The sequence below is a fragment of the Gadus chalcogrammus genome, chromosome 7 (genome assembly GCF_026213295.1).
Source record: "Gadus chalcogrammus isolate NIFS_2021 chromosome 7, NIFS_Gcha_1.0, whole genome shotgun sequence".
Taxonomy (NCBI): domain Eukaryota; kingdom Metazoa; phylum Chordata; class Actinopteri; order Gadiformes; family Gadidae; genus Gadus; species Gadus chalcogrammus.
The window spans coordinates 25,783,567-25,805,061 of record NC_079418.1 but is presented as its reverse complement, the minus strand read 5'-3'; the positions used below and the strand labels follow the sequence as shown (position 1 = coordinate 25,805,061).

At 46.6% G+C, this 21,495-nt stretch overlaps 2 protein-coding genes across 3 annotated transcripts in view; one reads left to right on the top strand and one right to left on the bottom strand.

The window, feature by feature from the left end:
• The window catches only part of LOC130385249 (glutamate receptor 4), a 1,260,456-nt gene that overhangs the window by 609,756 nt on the left and 629,205 nt on the right, over positions 1 to 21,495 (bottom strand). The gene's annotated exons all lie outside the window — the stretch shown is intronic.
• Positions 9,409 to 21,400, top strand: paxbp1 (PAX3 and PAX7 binding protein 1). The gene is made up of 18 exons (XM_056593667.1): positions 9,409 to 9,870; positions 10,099 to 10,221; positions 10,505 to 10,720; positions 11,679 to 11,903; positions 12,317 to 12,417; positions 12,704 to 12,927; positions 13,526 to 13,715; positions 14,721 to 14,844; positions 15,505 to 15,607; positions 15,856 to 15,971; positions 17,074 to 17,273; positions 17,574 to 17,721; positions 18,384 to 18,505; positions 18,769 to 18,845; positions 18,947 to 19,013; positions 19,258 to 19,404; positions 19,697 to 19,851; positions 20,695 to 21,400. Exons 1-18 carry the CDS (start codon positions 9,477 to 9,479, stop codon positions 20,810 to 20,812), a joined length of 2,850 nt encoding a protein of 949 aa, XP_056449642.1. The 5' UTR covers positions 9,409 to 9,476; the 3' UTR covers positions 20,813 to 21,400.

Here is a 21,495-nt window from a genome sequence, read left to right as displayed (position 1 = left end):
TGTTCGAGCTTTCTCTCAAACACTCTTTTATAAGGCCTACCTCCACGGGTATCGAGTTGGGCGGCGGCCAGTCCGACTTAACACTGTCCACCTTTCTTTTTTTTTTTCCTCCCTTCGCTCACTCCATACAGAGTATTAATATAGCGTCAATGTGTTGGGAGTGATGGAGTGATGAAATCTCCAGCGCCACAGGAAGAGTGTGTACTGAGGTGAAAAACCCAACCCTGTAGTCCATACCTGCGGTCCGCGCTGCTGTCAAACATCTGTAATAGCCTATTCTACCTGGCCTGTTCTACTGATCAATGGATTTCACAGAAAGTGTTATCAGAGTTAAAGGAATCGACGGGCCGCTGAAGTGGAACAGACAGTGTGGGCCTGTTTTCAATTCTGAGACGTAAGCAATTGTTGAGTTTTGTTTGCCGTTCTTTAAGGCGTGGGTTATCTTTAGGTAGGAGATTATGCCATTATCTTTTGTGAAATAATCAGATAGAGCACCATAGTACAAAATACCATTAACACACAAAGGTGACCGCGATAAATGGAATAAAATCGGAGAAACATATACGTTTACACTGAAATGTAAATAAAGTTAGGCCTATGTGTCCAACCGAAAGGCCTACTATAGCGCTGCACCTTCGGAGAAGTAGCAGCAGTTAACGACAGAGAGGGGATGGAGAAAGTAGGGAATGTGGAAACAGTGGGAATCAGCATACCGAGGGAAGCAAGTGACTGCACACTGCGGCACCGCCTGTCAGTTCTGTTCGACTCGGCACGGATCGGGACAAAAAAAACCTGAACGAAGGGGGGGGGGGGGGGAGAAAAGATTCTCACAAAAAAATCTCCTCACAATGCGTTTTTCATTTCTGCCGAGGACACGTCGAGCCAAGCGCTCCTAGCGTATCCAGTGAGACGCCTGCACCGCTTGACAGCACTTAGCTAATACCCTCTGTCCTTGACTTAACTCCATCGCCACCTCACTACTTTTAAAGTTTGGTAGATTTGCTCATCTCATTGGCATCGGGAGAGGGCTCACCCATAAAATCGATCCGTTTTGTGACAGTATTTGGGATACATGGGCATGTGAGCATTATTGAAAAAGTTTGCGAAATAGCGCAAATTTGAGTGACAAATAGGAGATGCGGCGTGAGAGCTTGTGACTAAAGTCTCATGCTCAATGCTGTAGAGTTGGCAGGTCTGATGAGACGCTGAATTGAAAAGGGAAAAAGGCATATTTAGTGCCCGGTCCTTTTCTTGTGGGGTAATAATCTATTTGGGGCTGGACATGGAGTCTGGAACCGAAGATGAAGATGTCTGGTAGGTTTGTCCTGAGGACTAGAAACTACCTCTAGCTCCCGTAATCATCACCTGTCTATCATCCATCACTCCATCTGTCATGTTCCTGATGCCACACCATCACCATGATCTATGAGTGGTGAGGTGAAAAACAATAGCACCTCTGCCAAGGTATTTCCAAGCATGCAGCATATATACAATGTAGTCAGACTGAGGCCAATATAAAGCAAACAAACAATAATCAGTGAAACCAAATCAACAAGAGAAAATACACCAAAAAAAAATTGTTCAACGAGGAACAGATTGAGTTTGAGTAGTAGTAGCACCATAAAATCTTCTCTTTATATTTCTGTTTTCACTTCAGAATTTGAATATGTACTTTATCTACTCTATGTTCTCCTCAAGATGTCACCCCTGTTTGAGAAATCCCTGACACTTGCTGTATTTTTCAATATATCTAATAATGTTCACGCTCTTTCTTCCTAACTCATAAAACGTGGCACAGATCTTTCAAAGTGCATAGAGGCATGCCTGTCAGGATGCACGAGCAATTAAAGCAGCTCCATTGTAAATTGCTCTTAAGCGTATGGAAGCGAGAGAGATCAGCCATTGTTCCCTGTGGGAAATGCGTTTTTATCTTAAGTGGAAGTCATGGAGAATAGTAAACCAAGGATGCAATAGTGTACTAATTCCAGACGGGTTCCTTGATGACAGATTTGAAAGATGTGAATATAAACAATCAGTCCTTCATTCAATTAGACGTGGGTTTTTAACATAAACATGTTTTGAAACACTACATAACAACCTATAGAATGATCATAAAACGGCATGTTTTATCAATCAAGCCTGTGATCCACACGTGCAAGGACCTGTTAGGTAAGATCTAAGGCTAGTGGAGGACCCTACACAACATCCATTCCAAATTCCAATGGGGAAAAATAACCTCCATGGACCATCGTTCATCGTCCCCTCACTGGTTACAGAGCCGCCGTGAAAACAAAGGCGCGGCAGAATGAGCTTGCATGATGACTGTAGTTTAAATATAATCCTGACCTCTGGCTACAAACACAAGAGCTTTGTGGGCGAGATTGGTTTTTCGTCATTTATATTGACGAGGTCCAATGAATTGCGACTGAAGCAGAGGGGGCTTGGGGGCAGCCCTGGGAGTACAGGGTCATGTTGGGTCATATTGGATCTTACTGAGGTTTTCCAGGGGACCAAGGTCACTGGGGCGTGAGGCCAAGTGCTGCAAAGGATCCAACTTACTGAAACAGCTTCTGTCTCGATTCTGACTGCAAGTCTGAAAATGTTAATTTCATGATAATGCTGATTTCATGATCATTTGGTCGTTATTTTGTAATCCTATTGATTTTGGGATAAACTTGATTATTCACCGGGATCACTCTGACTACGTGATGATAATACTGAATATCTAAATAAGCATGTTATGGTTTCCATCCTGGCTTTTATTTATATTTTTTATTTAAATAAATCACCAGCTTCTACACGCAGGCTAGCCCCATCGAAATACACACCTTTACAATATAAATAAAAGCAAGTGTGGGTTAAAGCAGGCACGCTCCTGTATTGATCTGAAAGCACATTGACCGTGGGAGCCACTTGGGAAGCAGGGAGACGATTTGCCCCACCATGAATGATTGATCCGATGCTACTCATTCCCTCCTTATCCCTCCCCATCCTCCATCCATATACCTCTGGCTTTCCTCCCTACCTGCATTCTCTCTGTTTCTCTGCCGGGGGGCATCCATAACCTCCATCCTCCATTTCTGTCTTAACAGCCCCCCATCCCTCCACCAAACAGAGCTGAGCTTAACCATAAGCCAGAGACAACCAGCCCTCCAACCTCCACTGTGGCTGTTGGTTATTTTCCCAAGGTGGAGAAGATACGCTGCTCCTCTTCAATCTATTTGAATGGAGATGAGAGTGAGTGTGTGTCTATTATTTCTACATCTTTGTGAAAGAGAGAAAGGATGTGTGCGAATGCCCGAACCAAACAAAAATTGGTTTTCAATTGAAATAAAAAAAATAAAAAAACACGTTGCATCGTAAAAAGCAGCCCCATCTGGGGCTTTTCATAGAGGCCATATTCTGAGCTGAACACAGGCAGAGGGTGAGCGTGAGACTGTTGGAAGGTCATCTTTAAGCATAATTATTTAGCAGTTCAAAGAGAACAACTGGATCTCTTCCTCTAGGCCCACCCCACGCCCCTATAATCCCTCTCATCTTCTAACAGCCGGGGGGAGGGGAGGGATGTAAGACCAAGCATGGCCTCTCCCGGGTCCTCCTACTGCGAGCATTGTTGGCAGCAGGATGGAAGGGCTGGAGGGCAGCTTTGTTGCCTGCCTGGTCTCCTCCCTTGATGGGCAGTGATTAAATCGAGGCCCCGGTGTGAGGCCTTCTGCCGGGCCAGCAGTGCGCTCCTACCCCTAGTGAGGCTCCGATGTGTCACTGAGTGGGGGTCACTGTGAGGTGAAGCAAATGGCCTTCTTTGCTCTGTTTTCAATACGAAGCCAAAAGGAAAATCACCAGCCTTTCTACCGCGACCATTAGCCCCTTGACCCTGCAGTCTACAGTTGGTTCATTATGCTCTCTATTTACCGCCATGGTTCAATTAAACCCGTGCAGAAAAAAAATAACTCCCAATTGTAAACTAAAGCGTGACTACATCTCTCTCCCCAACACAACAATAGCCTGGTGGAGTCAAAAGAGAAAAAAAGGTGAGAACGACTATATACACTGTACATATCACAAAGATGGAAGAATATAAAATGGGGGAGGAAGGGAGGGAGGGAGGAAGCTATTTTAGGGGGTAAAAGCTTTGAGGGATGGTGACATACGCAGCAGGGGAAACAGTGAGTGATTGCCGCGCCCCGGGACTTCTGCACTACTGAAGACTGTCGAGGAGGGAGAGAGAGAAGGCATTTAGGGACCGTCATCATTTATCCTTATGTAATTACTCTGGATTCAATGGCAGCCGACCTCTGCACTCTTAACAGCAAGGAAAAGATATGGGCCCTGAAGGGGTCGTCTGAGGAAGAGGAAATTAACACATGAGAGAGATGGGGAGAGGAGGCGGGAGAGAAGGGGTGGGGGGGATGAGAGAGAGGTCTGAGGGAAAGAGAGGGAGAGAGCGGCGACAGACAGGGGAAATGGCATGGTGGTTGGGGGCTGTCAAAGAATGAGAGAGGGAGAGAGAGAGAGCAAGAGAGAGCGAGAGAGGGAAGAGTTAGATTAACTCAACTAGATTAACCTAATTCCAACCATTACATCACTAAAACTATTAAAGTATTAGCACTATAGTATTCTGCCCTATACAAAGACATTCACATATATATTTTTTTGTCTTTTAGACAAGACCAATTTTTTTTAATTAGTAATATAAATATTCAGTATTCTATGTTGTATCTTAATTTACTTTTTGTGCTTTGGCAATGTAAATGTATAGGCCTTCCATGTGGGTAAAGCCCTTTGAATCTTGAATCTGTACTCTCTGGAGGGAGAACAAAGAAAGAGAAGAAAGGGGGAAGAGTCTGGAAAGAGAAAGAGTAAGGAACAAGAAGAGAAGAAAGACAGAGGAACAAGGAAGCCAAGGGACAATCAAACAGGTGTCCCAGTGACGGTTCAGCAAGATGTCAGCTCTGATGATTTATCACCAGTCATCAGAATGATTCCTGATTAATCAGCCAATCGGCTGTCAGAATGGTGAATAATGAATGGCCCATCAAGTTGAGGGTGAAGTGAGGAGAAGGGTTCGAGAGAGACTGTGGGAGATGGCTTTTCTCGCAAGCAGGCAGATCAGCCCTCTCACATGGATTCAAATGATGTGTCTGCCTTTTACATTGGTCATAACAGATGAGCTCATGAGCAGGGAGGTTAGCTCAGTGTCAGGTGGGGGAGGGCGCTGGGTTGACTTGGAAAGACACTCAGCTGATAGGGTCAGTGTATTATTTAGTTCAGTCGATGTTTCAAACATCTCAAGCTTGTTTTTCATGCATAGAGCCTATATCAAAGGTACACTGCGTTATCAAATCGGCAGTATAACATGGTCATTCAACAGTACAACTCTTACAAATGAGATAAAGGTAACCTACAAAGTGATAAAAACCCATAAAAGGGATTTACAAGGGATCGCCGGAAGTTAAAAAAAAGGTTACTGTAAATCCCATAAATATTCGCTCTATGACGGAGAGTTAAAGTTTCTAAATCGGTCCGCTGTCTAGTATGTTTAATGCATTATAACCCTTCATGATAGAATTGAGTTGAATTCTTCCACAGATTCACCCTGCCCCCTCTCTCTCTCTCTCTCTCTCTCTCTCTCTCTCTCTCTCTCTCTCTCTCTCTCTCTCTCTCTCCTCTCTCTCTCTCTCTCTCTCTCTCTCTCTCTCTCTCTCTCTCTCTCTCTCTCTCTCTCTCTCTCGTATCCCATTATAAATTCTCATTAAAAATTCTCTCTTTTCATTTTGCTCTGCCGTAATCCTGTGAAACAAGTGTCTCCTCTGCTGCTTGCTCAGACGGGTGAGATGTTTGGCAAAGGAATCCTGCCGTCATCGCAAAGATGCTGTTGGAACGAGAGAGGGCAAGAGAGATAGAGGGAAGGGGATCGAGAGAGTGAGAGAGAGAGAGAGAGAGAGAGAGAGAGAGAGAGAGAGAGAGAGAGAGAGAGAGAGAGAGAGAGAGAGAGAGAGAGAAATGAAAAGTAATTAATATCAGGGGAAGTTTTTGGGCTCTGTCTGTATGTCAGCTGATGATGTGTGTGTGGGTATAGAGAATATTCATTAGATCTTATTGTTGTTGTTTATTAGAGTCTTCTGCTAGTATTTCATAAGCATAAGCGATGCCTTCTCCTCTAGCTCATGGTACCCAAAGAGCAAATCACTTCTGGCAGAGCAGGCACTTCTGTTAATGCACATTGTGTGTGTGTGTGTGTGTGTGTGTGTGTGTGTGTGTGTGTGTGTGTGTGTGTGTGTGTGTGTGTGTGTGTGTGTGTGTGTGTGTGTGTGTGTGTGTGTGTGTGTGTGTGTGTGTGTGTGTGTGTGTGTGTGTGTCTTCTGTAAACATATCATGCGTTTGCATACAGACTTGTGCAAACATAGACACACACACACACACACACACACACACACACACACACACACACACACACACACACACACACACACACACACACACACACACACACACACACACACACACACTCACACACACACACACACTCACATTTGCACCCAAGCTCAAATGTGAGTATGACAGGAAATGAATATTTAAGTATTGAGCCGCAGGTGTAGTAGAAGGTAGACGCCATTCCTTGAGTCTTAGCACATCATTTATTCAGCAGGCGCAGGCTTCAAAGTGGGCTTAAACTTTCCCCTTTTCTCCCTGTGTTCTCTATAATCAGGCCCATCATTTGCTCCTCTCTGCTTCACCTCGGCCTCCCCCCGCCCCGTGGCTCCCAGTTGCTGTGGAAATGCTCCAGCTCCAGTCAAAGTCCTTGTTTGTCTGTTTCCCCGCGTAGTGGAGGCCATATTGGTTCCATAAGCATTAGTGTTTGGGGCCAGGATGGCTGCTGCTAATAAGAACCCTGGACTTCTCAATGTGAAGGCAATTATTTCAGTTTACGGGTATGCAGTTAAATGCAACTAAACAAATACTCATTACTAACCCACGCGTCCACACTCTCACACGCAACTCACACATCCACACTCACAACACACACACACACACACACACACACACACACACACACACACACACACACACACACACACACACACACACACACACACACACACACACACACGATCTGTACAGACAGAATTCAAGGAATATGAAGTACGTACTTCGTGTGTAGCCTACTTGCTGCTTGCATGTGCATTTGCCTGTGTGTGCGCTTTGCATAGTTGTGTGTGTGTGTGTGTGTGTGTGTGTGTGTGTGTGTGTGTGTGTGTGTGTGTGTGTGTGTGTGTGTGTGTGTGTGTGTGTGTGTGTGTGTGTGTGTGTGTGTGTGTGTGTGTGTGTGTGTGTGTGTGTATATATGTGTGTGTGTGTGTCTGTGTGGGTGTACATGTTTGTGTATTGAAGAGCAGCAGTGTGTAGGGTGTGTGTGATTAGTTCTCAGGCTGGCCTGATGGATGGGAGTGATGGAGCGCAGGTGGAGGGCAGGTGGAGGAGAACAGGAACCTCTCAAACCAGACATCACCACTGCGCCCTACAAACTGTCCCCACAGCGCTGCCAAATGGACTAGAATAGAATACAGCAAGATAGATGGATTGATACCTATTGCCATATGCTGTATGGCTAATTCATTATCTGCTGGGACCTGCTTTACTGAAGTACATTCATCAGTGAGGTGAAGCCCTGCGCGCGCACACACACACACACACACACACACACACACACACACACACACACACACACACACACACACACACACACACACACACACACACACACACACACACACACACACACACACAAATCTGCTGTACCACAGACAGAAACACACAACTTGACTTGCAGACACCTCTGCAAACATTTATTGCCATATATAGAAGACATACATAAATACAATAATCCTGTTTGGTTTCATGTATTTTCAACTCATATCTTCAATGTTTAAATATTAGTACTGGGGCCAATGGTTCACTCCACCATATGAACCTTGGAATAGCATTACTCAGGTCATCTGTTGTCAAACTTCTATTGGCTGATTTGAGATACATCCATTATATGGGGAAATGTCACTGTATTTCATTAGCATTTAAAGGTGAACGATCCGAGAGGACACTATGATCTTGGCCGAGGCGTTAGTCCCAACAGCGTTACAAGGTGTTACAGGGACCCCAAGTGGTTCTACAGTGAATTGCAGTCAGACCTGATAGTACCGGCCATTGTACAAAGTAGGACCATTATCTTAGGCATTTGTTTTTTTCACCTGCTGCACATACATCACTCACTCCACTCAGAACTTCACCCTTAACATTGACGGCTCCACCATCACCCCCTCCACAAAAATCCGTAACCTTGGAGTTATCCTGGACCCCACTCTCTCCTCCCTCCCCCATGTTAACCATATTACCAAAACTGCCTTTTTCCACCTCCGATACATCGCCCGCCTCCGCCCAAACCTGTCAACTACCGCTGCTGCGACACACATCCACGCTTTCATTTCATCCAGGCTTGACTACTGCAATGGTCTTCTCTACGGCACCACCAACAAAGTCCTCAAAAAACTTCAATATGTCCAGAACTCAGCTGCACGCCTCCTCACTGGTACCCGCTCCAGAGAACACATCACACCTGTCCTCCGTGAACTCCATTGGCTTCCTATTAAACTCTGAATCAACTTCAATATCTTACTCATCATACAAGGCCCTCAACAGCCTAGCCCCCCCCTACCTTGCCGACCTCCTCCATCACCACGCCCCCTCCCGTTCCTCAGGTCCATCTCTGTCAACCTGCTACAAGTTCCACGGACTGAGCGACGAACTTGGGGTGATCGGGCCTTCTCAGTTGATGCCCCCACCCTTTGGAATTCACTCCCCTCCCACATCAAAATCTCTCCAACCCTCTCTTCTTTCAAATCTGCACTCAAAACATACCTTTTCACACTAGCCTTCCCCACCTAACTCCCACCTTATTCTTCATGTTTAACCTTTGACTTTCTTTTATTCCTAGTCTGTCTTACATCGTTTTGATAGGGCAATATGTAAAGCGTCCCAGAGTACCATATTAAGGGGTTTATAAATTTCATTTTTTATTATTATTATTATTATTCATGAATCTTAGGCGTAATAACATTTCTCTCAATTTACCAATTTAGGGGCATCTATGCTGTGTTCTGCTTGTTTATGTCAAACCCCACAATCGAGTGTCAATATGGTATGCTGCCAAAATATTTCTGCGTTTGACTGTTAAAATCAATCCGCAATTTTGTTAAATTCAAATGCATATAATACTGACATACATAGGCCTACGTGTGGTTTCTTTTCAAACACTTGGGGGACCTGATTCACCGCTTTGAGGACGCTGGTCAGCGCCAGGCAGTTGCTCCGGCTTCCTGCCGCTAGGGGGAGGTGGTCCAAGTCGTACTCGTCGTCGTTTCACACGAAGAAGAGCGAAACTAGCAGAGGCTAAAATATTGACAGAAAATGGCTGAACGCGAATGCGGCTGCGATTTCGTGCGACTCAAAAGATAAAATCTGAAGCGCTCTACGTTGTTAAAAGCAAACAAGGCAATAACCAAGCAGAAATCATGTTCAAAAAGGCGAAAAGAGCGAACCTCCGGCGGAGAAACGACTCGGACGAGGACGAGCAGCCCTCTACGCCGGCCCAGACGTGCGGGCCTGTGGTGGAGGAGATCCCGTTCATGGAGACCAGCTTCGCAGCAGTCCGCGCCGCCGAGATCCAGCATGGCAACAACGGCTTCCAATATAATAATATTAATCATAATTTAAAACCAATCAAAAAAGAAAAGAAATTCAAAGAAATATGCCCTCCTCCTGCTGCCATTGCGGCGCCGTCGAAGGCCAGTTTGCTGAGTTTTGACGACGATGAAGGTGACAGATTAACGTTAACGTCCAACACACGCAATGGTCAACAGTACATGAAGTTTATGGTATCATGAAGTATTTGGAAGGCTTTCGTTAAATAATTTGATGAACATATCGTCTGAAATAGTTGTGCCATTGTTGTAGTCCGTATCACTGGTCGTTCATGGTGAGTTAGTATCGGTGCATCCTAACATGTTATGACGATCTTGTGTTATACCTTGATTTGTTGCGCAGAGGGATCCGAGGTGTTCAGGGTGAAGAAATCGAATTACAGCAAGAAGATTGTCAAACAGTTGAAGAAGGAATATAAGGAGGACTTGGAAAAGACCGGCCCTGTGAAACAGGAGCCTAGTTCAGGTGGGTAAATGCCATCCATTCGATTGGCAATGACTCAATCTTTGATGTTTTTTTTGTAATCATTGTAATGAGCGATGACTGGAATTTATTCAGTAATGAGTTTATCTTTTTTTTATTATGCATAAAAGGTATTGGGACATGATTTGTTAGTCCCTGAAAATTTTCCTTTGGATTACGGTTATCCCGAAGGATGTTATGTAATGGATGTTTTTTACTGCTTGAAAGTTAAACGCAATATAGCTTGTTACCTGCGTTGTTATTAAGTATTCTTGTTTATATCCAGATGGCCCATTATTGCCCCCTATGATGATCAAAGAGGAGCCCCGCAGCACGGTGGGAGGTGACCAAGGGGTGCAGGAGATGGAGTTGGACGGCATTGAGGTCCACGAAGAAGAGGCTCCCAGGGGCTTAGTCTCCCAGGGACATGCCCCTGTCGTCAAGGGAAACGTCATGGCGGGTTCCTTCAACACCCTGTCGTCCCTTAGCAGCCTCAGGCCAGGTAACGCATATACACACACGAGCACAAACCAAAAAACACACTCGACAGTCACAACAAATATCATCTCCTGTTTGTGTCGTCTTATGTTAAGTCACAAACTAAAAGTTACGCAGTTGTCTATCAAAGGTAATGAGGTGTTTTTCGTGTGAGATGCAAGGAAACATTTTAATGAAATAGCCATCACCATTACTGAGCACATGTTTCTAAGCTTTCGTCGTAATCTTTATTTTACCGATCAAAGCAACGTTAATGCTCATTTAAACCGATGGCGTTAAATAACATGTTAACTATCATAGCTGTCACGCGCCTCATTAGAGATTTTTCTGTTAATCCCGAACCTCACTCCCATCAGCTCTCCTCTCTCTAGCAGTTGTTTACATAAACCATGGTCGAGGTGTACTGCCTCTGAAATGTTTGAGAGACTTTTGAAACAATTCATTTGATGAGCTGGGATCACAGCAGTGTTTTGTTACTATTTTTCATTTTTTTATTCAGTCTTTTATGTAAAGCCATGCTGGCTCTGTTGCATGTTTGCCACCTATTCGTTCTGATTATAATAAATTGTGTATTATGAAACAACCTTCAGGTTTCTTTAGGGTTCTAACCTAAGGAGAATACTCTGAATATAAACTGTAAATTGAGCATTATCATTATTACATAAATATTGTGATGATTATCTATCTATCAATGTAAAGAAACATGACATAATTGTTGTCCATTTCGTCCAACCCCACTGCCACATTATGTTATCGACACCTCAGTCGACAACCAGTGCATTTAAAACGACTTTTAAATGATTAATCACAAGAGCACATGTTTGCCTTCTTGCTGTGCATCCCTTTGCTGGAGCCAATTCCATGACAATAGTTCCAAAGGCACGCTACATGTCGGTCTGATTTGAGTATTTCCCCAGTGACTAACTCTTGTTCTCCTCCACCAACACAACCACCACCACCAGGGGAGATCCCGGACGCCGCGTTCATCCACGCGGCACGGAAACGGCGCCAGCTCGCCAGGGAGCTGGGCGGCGAGCCCCCCCTGGTGGAGACAGACGCCCCCAAGAAGCGGCTGACGCGCGAGGATGAGGAAGAGCAGGACGGCAGCGACGACGAGGACGACAAGAGGATCAACTTCAGCGGTGTGAAGAACAAGAGCCAGCGGCAGAAGATCGCAGAGGAGATAGGTAGGCCTCGCCCTGCACTGGAGATAACGGGAGACATGGGTAGGGAGCTCTGTAGGAGTTAAGAGATATTAGGGGGTGCTAAGGGGGAGACAGAGGGGACCGGTAGGATGTTCAGGAGGGGACAGGGGAGAGGAGTAAGGGGGTTCTGGAGGATAAGCGGTGCTGGATAAGATTCTGTTGTGGAATCTAAATGGATGAAATTCTGGATCAACATTACGGTAATGATGGAAATTCACCACGATCAACTAATTGTGCTTGTTACGTCCCCATCCCTTCTGGCCATGTTGTCATTCTGGCAATACGGCTTGGCTGTGATGGAGAAACGGCTCCAAAGACGAGTGCCGCGTTGGAAGTGCCACTCTGGCAAAGTGATCTCCTTCATTCGCGCTCTCTGTCTCTCTCGTCCCCGCCAGGCATCGAGGGCAGTGACGACGAGGCTCTGGATACGGGCCACGACGAGGAGCTGAGCCGCTGGGAGCAGGAGCAGATCCGGAAGGGGATCAGCATACCACAGGTGGGCCCCGCACTCGAACCCACTCTCGCTCTCGCTCTTTCCCTTCCAACACGGTCTTAATCACTCACTCATTCGCATCACAATCCTGTCACGACACGCACTCATTCAGTCGCTCTCTATCACGACAAACTCACTCATAATCACACACAGACGCACTCCGCCTCGTTCACTCCTGAAACTCTTACTCTGTCACTCACTCCGCACACCGCCCATACTCAGGTCCTCATTCACTCTCTCTCCCCGTTACACGCTCCCCCTCTGAACGCCCGCCCCGGTGTGTCCCCAGGTGCAGAGCAACCCCCCAGAGGACAACACGGCCTACTACCAGAACAGCTACGAGACGCAGCCCTACGGTGCCTCCTACAACATGCCCTACACCTACAGCACCGTGACGCCCGCCGCCGCCGTGGCCCCGGCCGCCCTAGTCAGCGGGCCCGTCCCCTACAGCGGCCCCGCTGCGGAGCTGGCCCCGGTCTCCTCCGATCTGGTAAAGAAACGCCTACGGGACAGGTAGGTGGAGCGGCAGGCCCGGCGACACCAGCCGTCACCCCTCAGTAGATCCATGTCACTAAGGGGCCGGGAGGGTTTGTGAAGACATTCCGCTCAAGAATAGAATGAGGAAGTCGGGTTACAAAGGCCACACCTTTTGTCTGGGAGTCAAGCAGACAGAGGACTCTGTTTGACTTTTCTGACCTCCCTCCCCATTAAGTCTTGTTACAAGCCTCAATTAATGGGTAAGTAAGCCGACTACCACTTAGGAGAGAGAGAAGCCCTTATATTCGCTCTGAACATGTTCGAGGACAAATGATCATCACAGAGACAGTGTTTTGTTTTAATTAGTCTAGCCTTATATTGACAGGATAGTTCCCTCATATTTAGTTAAAACAAGTGGGAATACAATTGAGATAGCACAGGGCTGCAAGCTGGAGTGGACCCTGCGTCGCTACAAGGTGTAAGACTTCGCGCACTATCGAGTTGAGCCGTGACCCGACCCTAGCTTACCTCACGCTGTCTTTTCCTTTGTGTGTGTGTGTGTGTGTGTGTGTGTGTGTGTGTGTGTGTGTGTGTGTGTGTGTGTGTGTGCGTGTGCGTGCGCGCGACTCCTCAGGCTGGGCCAAATGCGCACAGGCCACGAGGCTAACGCCAAGCGCTACGATCAGATCGTCGACGAGCTCACCGCCTCCGACTTGGCCATACACCGCCTGGAGGGCTCGTCCAATGACAATGCAGAACAATATAAATTCTTGCAGGAGATGCGAGGGTATGTTGGAGACTTGCTTGAGTGTTTCGGTGAAAAGGTAAGGGATGAGTTCGCCGCTGACATGCGTTTCCCCCCCCCTCCTTTTTTAGAGTTTGAGCTGTGTGTTTGTATGTATTGTAAAGGTGACTTCACCCCGTTTGATTGACACTGTGTGAACTGCACCGGTCCAGGCGCGAGGTGCCTGCTAATGCTTTATGAATCGTTTTAATTAGTCGCTTGTAGTGCCATTTGAAAGCTTCAGGGAAACTGAGCGGGCAATCCAGACATTAATAAAGATGAATACACAACTCATGACAACAGCACATGTTTCATTGTTTGTGTCTATTATAAATTGTAGGTGTTGTAGCAAAAACCGGGTGGACTTATGATAGTAAAAGCATTCTGGGTGATGATGTTAATTCTTAGGATCTTCTCTGCACTGGTTTTCAGCACACTTTTATTACATTCATGAAAAATATACATAGGGAATTGGTATGTAATGTTAATGAACGGGTTTGCACTTCCATTTCAATATAAGAGCCAGTATGCGTTGTGCTACAAGAAGTATTTATTGCCACAGCTGCACTTGTATAGAAGTGTCCTATTCGGAGATGTGCTAACGTGAACGTCCTTAGCGGTGTCTTAATACACGTGTTATTTCTGCATGTACATCCTCAATAGTTGTGCACTCTCATCAACCAGTCCAAAATAACTAACCGGCCTATTTTTAGGGTCGTTCGAGGTCCCCTTTCTTTGGTGTGACAGTTCTTTGGTGAAACACAGGAACTGACTGTTATACAAGCATCCTCTAACTAATGTTCATCCTAACCCAAGCAGGATAGGAGAGGTGTGTTGTAGTGATCCCTTTGTACACAGGCTTCATTTATCTTTGGTCTTAACCAAGAGCTGAAGACTGACCTAAAGCGCCACCGGTATACGGTGTCCAGTAATAGGACACGCCTTATGTCCATCCAGGCCTCCCACCAATCTGACATCCCCCCCCTGGCTCGGAAGTCCCGCCCATGTATTGCTCAGACGTCACAAAAGGCATCATATGTTTCAGGTGCCCACCATCCTGGAGCTGGAGTCGGCCATGCACCAGTTACTAAGGCAACGGGCCGCGCGTCTCGTCCAGAGAAGACAGGATGATATAAAAGATGAATCGGCGGAGTTTGCAAGCCTTTCAAGTCAGTCCATCTTGAAGGTTTTTATTGCTCATAACGACCTCGTTGGTTCGCTGTGCAAGAGAGTGCGTGTGTGTATATATAATAATTTTAAGTCTACCATTGGGTCATCTTACTTAGATTTACCCATGTGTACAATTTCGCCTGTGTTTCTGTATGTGAGAGTGTGTGATTGTGTGTCTGTGTGTGTGTGTGTGGTGAGAGAGACGCGGGGGAAAAGCTGCTAGTGGTCCGTGTGTATCTGAGCTACACGTATCTTGGAGGCCGTAGCTAGTAGCCTCCACACACGTGACTAGAGAGTGATGTGTTATCGGTGTGACATTACTGTTACATTGACTTTAACCTGTTGCAAGCGGTCGCCAGGTAAGTCCCTTCAAGTACATAGACTTAAGACTATGTCATCACTTGATTACGGTGTGTGTGTGTGTGTATGGGGGAGGGAGGGAGGAGACGGGGTAATAGCCAACGCTCCAGAAGGCAAAAACTTTTGATTGTAATATATTGGTGATCTGCCAAGCGCCTGTGGCTCTGGTCTAATGATCCCTAGAATCAGGTCCAATCAACTCTATAATCAAGTCTAGTGATCTAGAGTAGCTGTTAGTGGTATGTGGCTCAGCCCCTGCCCTTTCTCTGCGATTGTAACTTGCCACCTGTCTCTTCCAGGCAAAGCCGTCATGGCACCCAGCCTCGACTCGTTCGGCAGGGACCGCACTGCCTACCAGGAGCACGCACGCCAGCGCAGGATAGCCGAGCGAGAGGCCCGCCGGTAGGTGTTCCGCCCGTCGTCCCATACCTTTGCATGATCTAGGCTCCCGTCTCTCAAATTCTATCGCTGTCCAAATCCATCACTCCAATTCTCTTTCCGAATCCATCCGTCCAAAAAAATGTACAAATGTATTCCTTTTCTAAAAAACGGGACTCTCCACTGTTGATGTCAACCGTTTAGAGTGCTAAGTTATTCGGGGCCGGTGGCTGTTGTGGTGTCTGACATTGTCCCGCCGTGTGACCTCGTAGGACTCGCAGGCGGCAGGCCCGGGAGCAGGACGGAAAGAGGGCGGAGCACCGCGAAGGCCTGTCCTCGGACGACGAGGAGACGTCCACCGACATCACCAGCTTCGACATGGAGAGAGGTACGTCCCGTCACTAGGGCTGGCCCGAATTATTCGAATATTCGAATACTCGTTCGGAAAATTAGTATTCTAAGCTTAAATCAGTATTCAGAGCTTCGTCTTTTTTTTTTTTTCACGTACGTGACGTTAACAGAGCGAGGGAGGCAAACTATAAGCGTCGGCGACACCAAGCAGAGAAGCGAGAGAGGTGGAGGAAGAATAGATATCTTGTTTCCCTTTACTTAATAACACAACAATAGCGGGATCTCTGGAGGAAAAGTTATGCTTAAAAACCTTAGCTTAGTTGTTTGTTAACGTTCGCTGTACAGCGCCGCGCCAATCAACTGTGACTGGTTTGCTGCAGAGCGTGAGCGTCTTGGGAATACCCGGTCAATATAATGGATATAATATGGACACATAAGACAATCAATATTCGGTATTTGTTATGGATTTATTGTACAAATTCCCTGAAAATATGCACGTTCCAGGATGAATTGAAAAGCTCCCGTAAGGGCTGAGATGGCAGAGAACAGCTGATTTGGAACGGAGCAACAGCTGTTCGCTTTCACGGGGGAAAAACTAAGGAACTTCAACCTACTTAGGCCTACTAATTAACGTTCAAAAGCTATTAAATCTTCAACAAAATATGCAGATACTGTCAAAATCGGTTCCAGGGATTATACAGGGATTATTAATGTCGTTTTTGATGGTGTTTTTTTCTGGAACGAGTATTCGAATGTTCGCTCGGAAAAAAACCAACGAGTATTCGAAGCCTGAAAAATGGCATTCGGGCCAGCCCTACCCGTCACGCCTGCTCCCTTCAGCCTCCCAGTGGTGCCAGCAGGCCCGCGTTAAGGCGCATCCCCGTGGAGTTAAATAAAGCCGGTCGCCGACTAGCACTCGCATTTGATCCCCTGTTATTACATTCCGCCGCGTCGCGTAGTCGAGCTGTCTTGTATTGAGGTTAATGGGGATTCTCAATAATTGCTATGATTCTCTCAATCATAGGGAGTCATTCCCCTAGTTATCCTCGAAGCAGGACACCTTGAGAAGAAACTCAGATTGCAATGGGTCGCATGAATGATAGCTGGTAAACACAGATCCCTTCCTTTGTGGTCCTCAGATCGTATTGTGCGGGAATGTAAGAAGGTGTTTGAGGACGCGGTGGAAGACTTCCACTCCCTGGACTTTATCAAGGCACGCTTCGAGGTGTGGCGGCGGGACTATGTCCAGTGTTACAGAGAGGCCTACATCGGCTTGTGTCTCCCCAAACTCTTCAACCCGCTGGTCCGACTGCAGCTCATAACCTGGAGCCCCCTACAGGTCAGTAGGTCCTCCAATACAATACTCACATTCATGGGTGGCAACGTTGGGTTTCTAACCCCTTTCCCTGGCGGTGGTGAGGCCTTGCTATGCTGAGCTAAGAAAGGACCACAAACTACTGTATGTTTACTAAAATGTAATTTAGCGTACTTTTTAATCTCAGTTGAGATTTTGTTTGGTTTGGGGTTTCAACTCTGAACCTTTGGTTTGGGAGTCAAACGCGCCTTGCAGTAGACTCTCTGTTGATGCTGTCTAAATGTGCTTGAATAATCAAACTAATAATAATCACCGTCCCGGCAGGCGGAGTGTGCCAACTTTGAGTACATGCTGTGGTTTGAGTCCCTGCTGTTCTACGGCTGTGAGGAGCAGGGGCCTTTACGGGCCGGAGACGTGGACGTCAACCTGCTGCCCGCCATCGTGGAGAAGGTGCTGATCTCCAAGCTGTCGGGTAAGCGCACACACACACACACACACACACACACACACACACACACACACACACACACACACACACACACACACACACACACACACACACACACACACACACACACACACACACACACACACACACACACACACACACACACACACACACACACACACACACACACACACGCGCGCTCTCTCTCGCTCTCTCTCGCTCTCTCTCGCTCTCTCTCTCTATATACTCCTAGCCCCGAACCATTACCTTCCCCACATCCTCCTACTTGAAGTGTAAACTTATAACAAATGTTTGACCTGCCGAATCATTTACCTGATCCTTTTTTGGGAAATTAAAGTAAGACATTTCAACTGACCGCTCCGACCATTTGCTAAGATATCATTACCTTTCTGCTCTTCACGTTGGCAGCCATTGGTCATAGGGCTAACTGACGTACTATGGTACCTTATGGTTTAGAGAAGGTAATTGGAATTTGGAACAACTACAGCCATATGATCAAAATTCTTCACTGAATTGTCCACGGTAGACTTTGTGGGGAAAAATATAAATAAAAGCAATAAATAAAACACTCTTAGCCAGGCCCGGGAGACTGGGGTTGCTTGTTCATCATGGAGCCTCTGAGCTGAAGGCTAACCCAGCGGGCCTGGGGTGGGGGTGTGTTCCAGTGTTGGCGGAGCAGGTGTGGGACCCCCTGTCCAGCAGCCAGACGGCCAGGCTGGTGGGCTTCATACGCAGGCTGACCAGGAGCTACCCCACGGTGCTGCACGGGGACAACCGCTACACCGAGGTACTGCACACACAACCGCCCACGCAGCTACAAGGTCCAGAGTGGTCGTTTGGAACTGTTTGTCTGGAGATGATTGGTTTAAAAAGTATCGAACACTTTATATCGAATGATGACGATAAAATACAACCTTGATGGAATCGAGGTTATAAATTAGTAAATGAATGAGTTTTTAGAAGAGGTCCCTTCAAGTCTTTAAGAAGGGGTATTTGAGAGATGGTTCTAATGCTGGACCATAATAACCGACACATTTGCTTCCCCTTCAGGAGCTGCTGAAGGCCGTGCTCCTCAGGACCCGACGCTCCCTGGACGAAGACGTCTTCCTGCCTCTCTATCCCAAGAAGTGAGTCCTTCAGACCTCTGGGTTGGAATCCCAATTATCCACATTCAATATTTTTTTTTGTTAAGAGGCGTGTATTGATTATTGTGAACTTATTTCGGCAGTGTCCTAGAGAATAAGAACGGTGGACCCTACCTATTCTACGAGAGACAGTTCTGGTCCTGTGTAAAGGTACGGATACATGCATTACACAAGCTCCTATTATAACTAACTTGGCCTGCTACCATAGTGCTGTGACTGCTGTCTTCCCTTTTTTGCAGCCGTTGAGCCCTCAAGCATAACGCTGATTGGCATATTTCCTTTGATTTGTAGCTGTTGAACCTGCTAGCATTCTGTATGACGTGTCCAATTTTAAAATTGGTTTTGTAGCATTGATCCGACTAAAAACAGCAACCTGATCTATTTGCTGTCGCAGCTCCTCGGCAACATCCTGCAGTTTGAGGGCATCCTATCCAGCTCGTGTGTGCGGGAGCTCGCCCTGGACAGCACGTTGAACCGCTACATCCTCTCTGCCCTGCAGACCACCGACTCCACGGACGACAGCGTGCTCAAGTGCCAGCAGGTAGCGTCGTCCGTCGATTTTGGCTGCTGACCTCAGCTCGAGTCTGCATCGCTCTAAACCAGCAATCAGCATTTAAGAATCACGCCACACTAGCTAGTATGGCGTAGTTTGCTTGTGGGTATGACTCCTTCGGCAGTGTGTTATAGGTACAGCACGTTTAAAAAAAGTATATATATATTTAATAAAATATTCACCATCAAATAACTCTAGTTTATAAGTCAGCAGTCCCGTGCGAGGACACCTGCACATCCAACCAAACCCTGATCTGGTGTGTCGTCCCCCCTCCTCCCAGCTGGTCCTGTGTTTCCCCGCCCAGTGGTTCACGGGGATGACGGGCCAGAAGACGCTGCCTCAGCTGGAGCCGCTGTGCCGCTACCTGACGCACGTGGCCAGCACGCTGTACCGCGGCAGCCTGGCCGCCTCGGACCTGGAGCGCCGCTCACTAAAGTAAGTAAGGGGGCCTCCCGCACAGGGCTGGCAGAGAGCACACTCCAGAGGAAGGCCGACGCCATACTTTGATCCGGGAGTGCGTGGCACTGTAGTAGCCTCACAGCCAATTTTTATATTTTAACAAATTTTGTATTGGTGTGATGATGGACAACGACGACCGCCCTCGTACAATCAGTAAACCCCACAGGTCACAGCCATGGGGGCAGTCATGGTTGTAGTAATTGTTACGGCCATGGTTTCTGTTTGCCCTCGTACAATCAGTAAACCCCACAGGTCACAGCCATGGGGGCAGTCATGGTTATAGTCATTGTTACGGCCATGGTTTCTGTTTGCCCTTAAATCAGTTAATACTACAGGTCACAGCCATGAGGGCAGTCATGGTTGTAGTCATTGTTACGGCCATGGTTTCTGTTTGCCCTTCAATCAGTAAATACTACAGGTCACAGCCATGGGGGCAGTCATGGTTGTAGTCATTGTTACGGCCATGGTTTCTGTTTGCCCTTCAATCAGTAAATACTACAGGTCACAGCCATGGGGGCAGTCATGGTTGTAGTCATTGTTACGGCCATGGTTTCTGTTTGACCTTCAATCAGTAAATACTACAGGTCACAGCCATGGGGGCAGTCATGGGAGTAGTCATAGTTTCCGCTAAGGCTTTGGCAATGGTTGGATGGATCTCAGTCATGTATCCCGTTATTTATATATTTTTTTGGGATGGCTGACTAATGGGACTGGGTTTAAAGGAATTTAAATGAGACCATTCCCTGGGGGTACTGACTAAATGTGAATGTTTCCTGACTGTTACAGGATCTAATTGGGACTATTTCCCCGTTTCCACAGGGATCAGATCAAAGAGGTGGTGAAGATGCTGGGACAGATGAACGCACTGGACCACATCATCACCGTGGCAACGGAACACGGCATTAAGGACATCAAACCTCTGCTGGAAGCCAAGTAGTCGAGGACCGCATACGGATCCCTACTTGGAGGTGTTTGGAGCACTTAATCCTTATTCCTAGGAAGTGTAAACCAACGACGAACATTGATGTAAATGGTGTGAATAATTGTACATTGTGTGAAGGGGAGGGAGGGGCATGAGAGTGTGTCCTTTTGGATTAAGACAGATTTTTATTTGAGATCTTGTCGTTTTGGGGTTCACTTCAAAGAGTATTTGTTGAAAGACTGGACTGCGTAATCCAAAACATGGAAGAAATTCAGGAAAAGAAGCAAACCCCATGAAGTCCTTCTACATTTTGTTACCCGCGTGGATTCTTCAGAACTACTCTTTTAAATGCATCACATTAACGCTCCACTTTTGCTGGCTGTACAAATGCGAATCAACACAAAGCTTCATGGGTCTTGCCTGCGTTTGCCATTTTTCTGTATGTGCCATCAGAGGAAGGCTCGAACATCTCATCTTCTTGTAACTTCAGAGAATGGAGTTACACTCTGGACACCAATTTTCATCCTTCAGCTTCGTACTCATGTTTGAATTTTATTTGACTGAATAAAAAATGGATATCACAACTTTTATGGAACTTAAAATGTATGTTTATTTGTGCTCTTCAAAGGATAATTTATAGGCCCACCGCCCTCTATATTCGTACTAAGATAAATCTTCAATCCAAATGAGATGTGGTC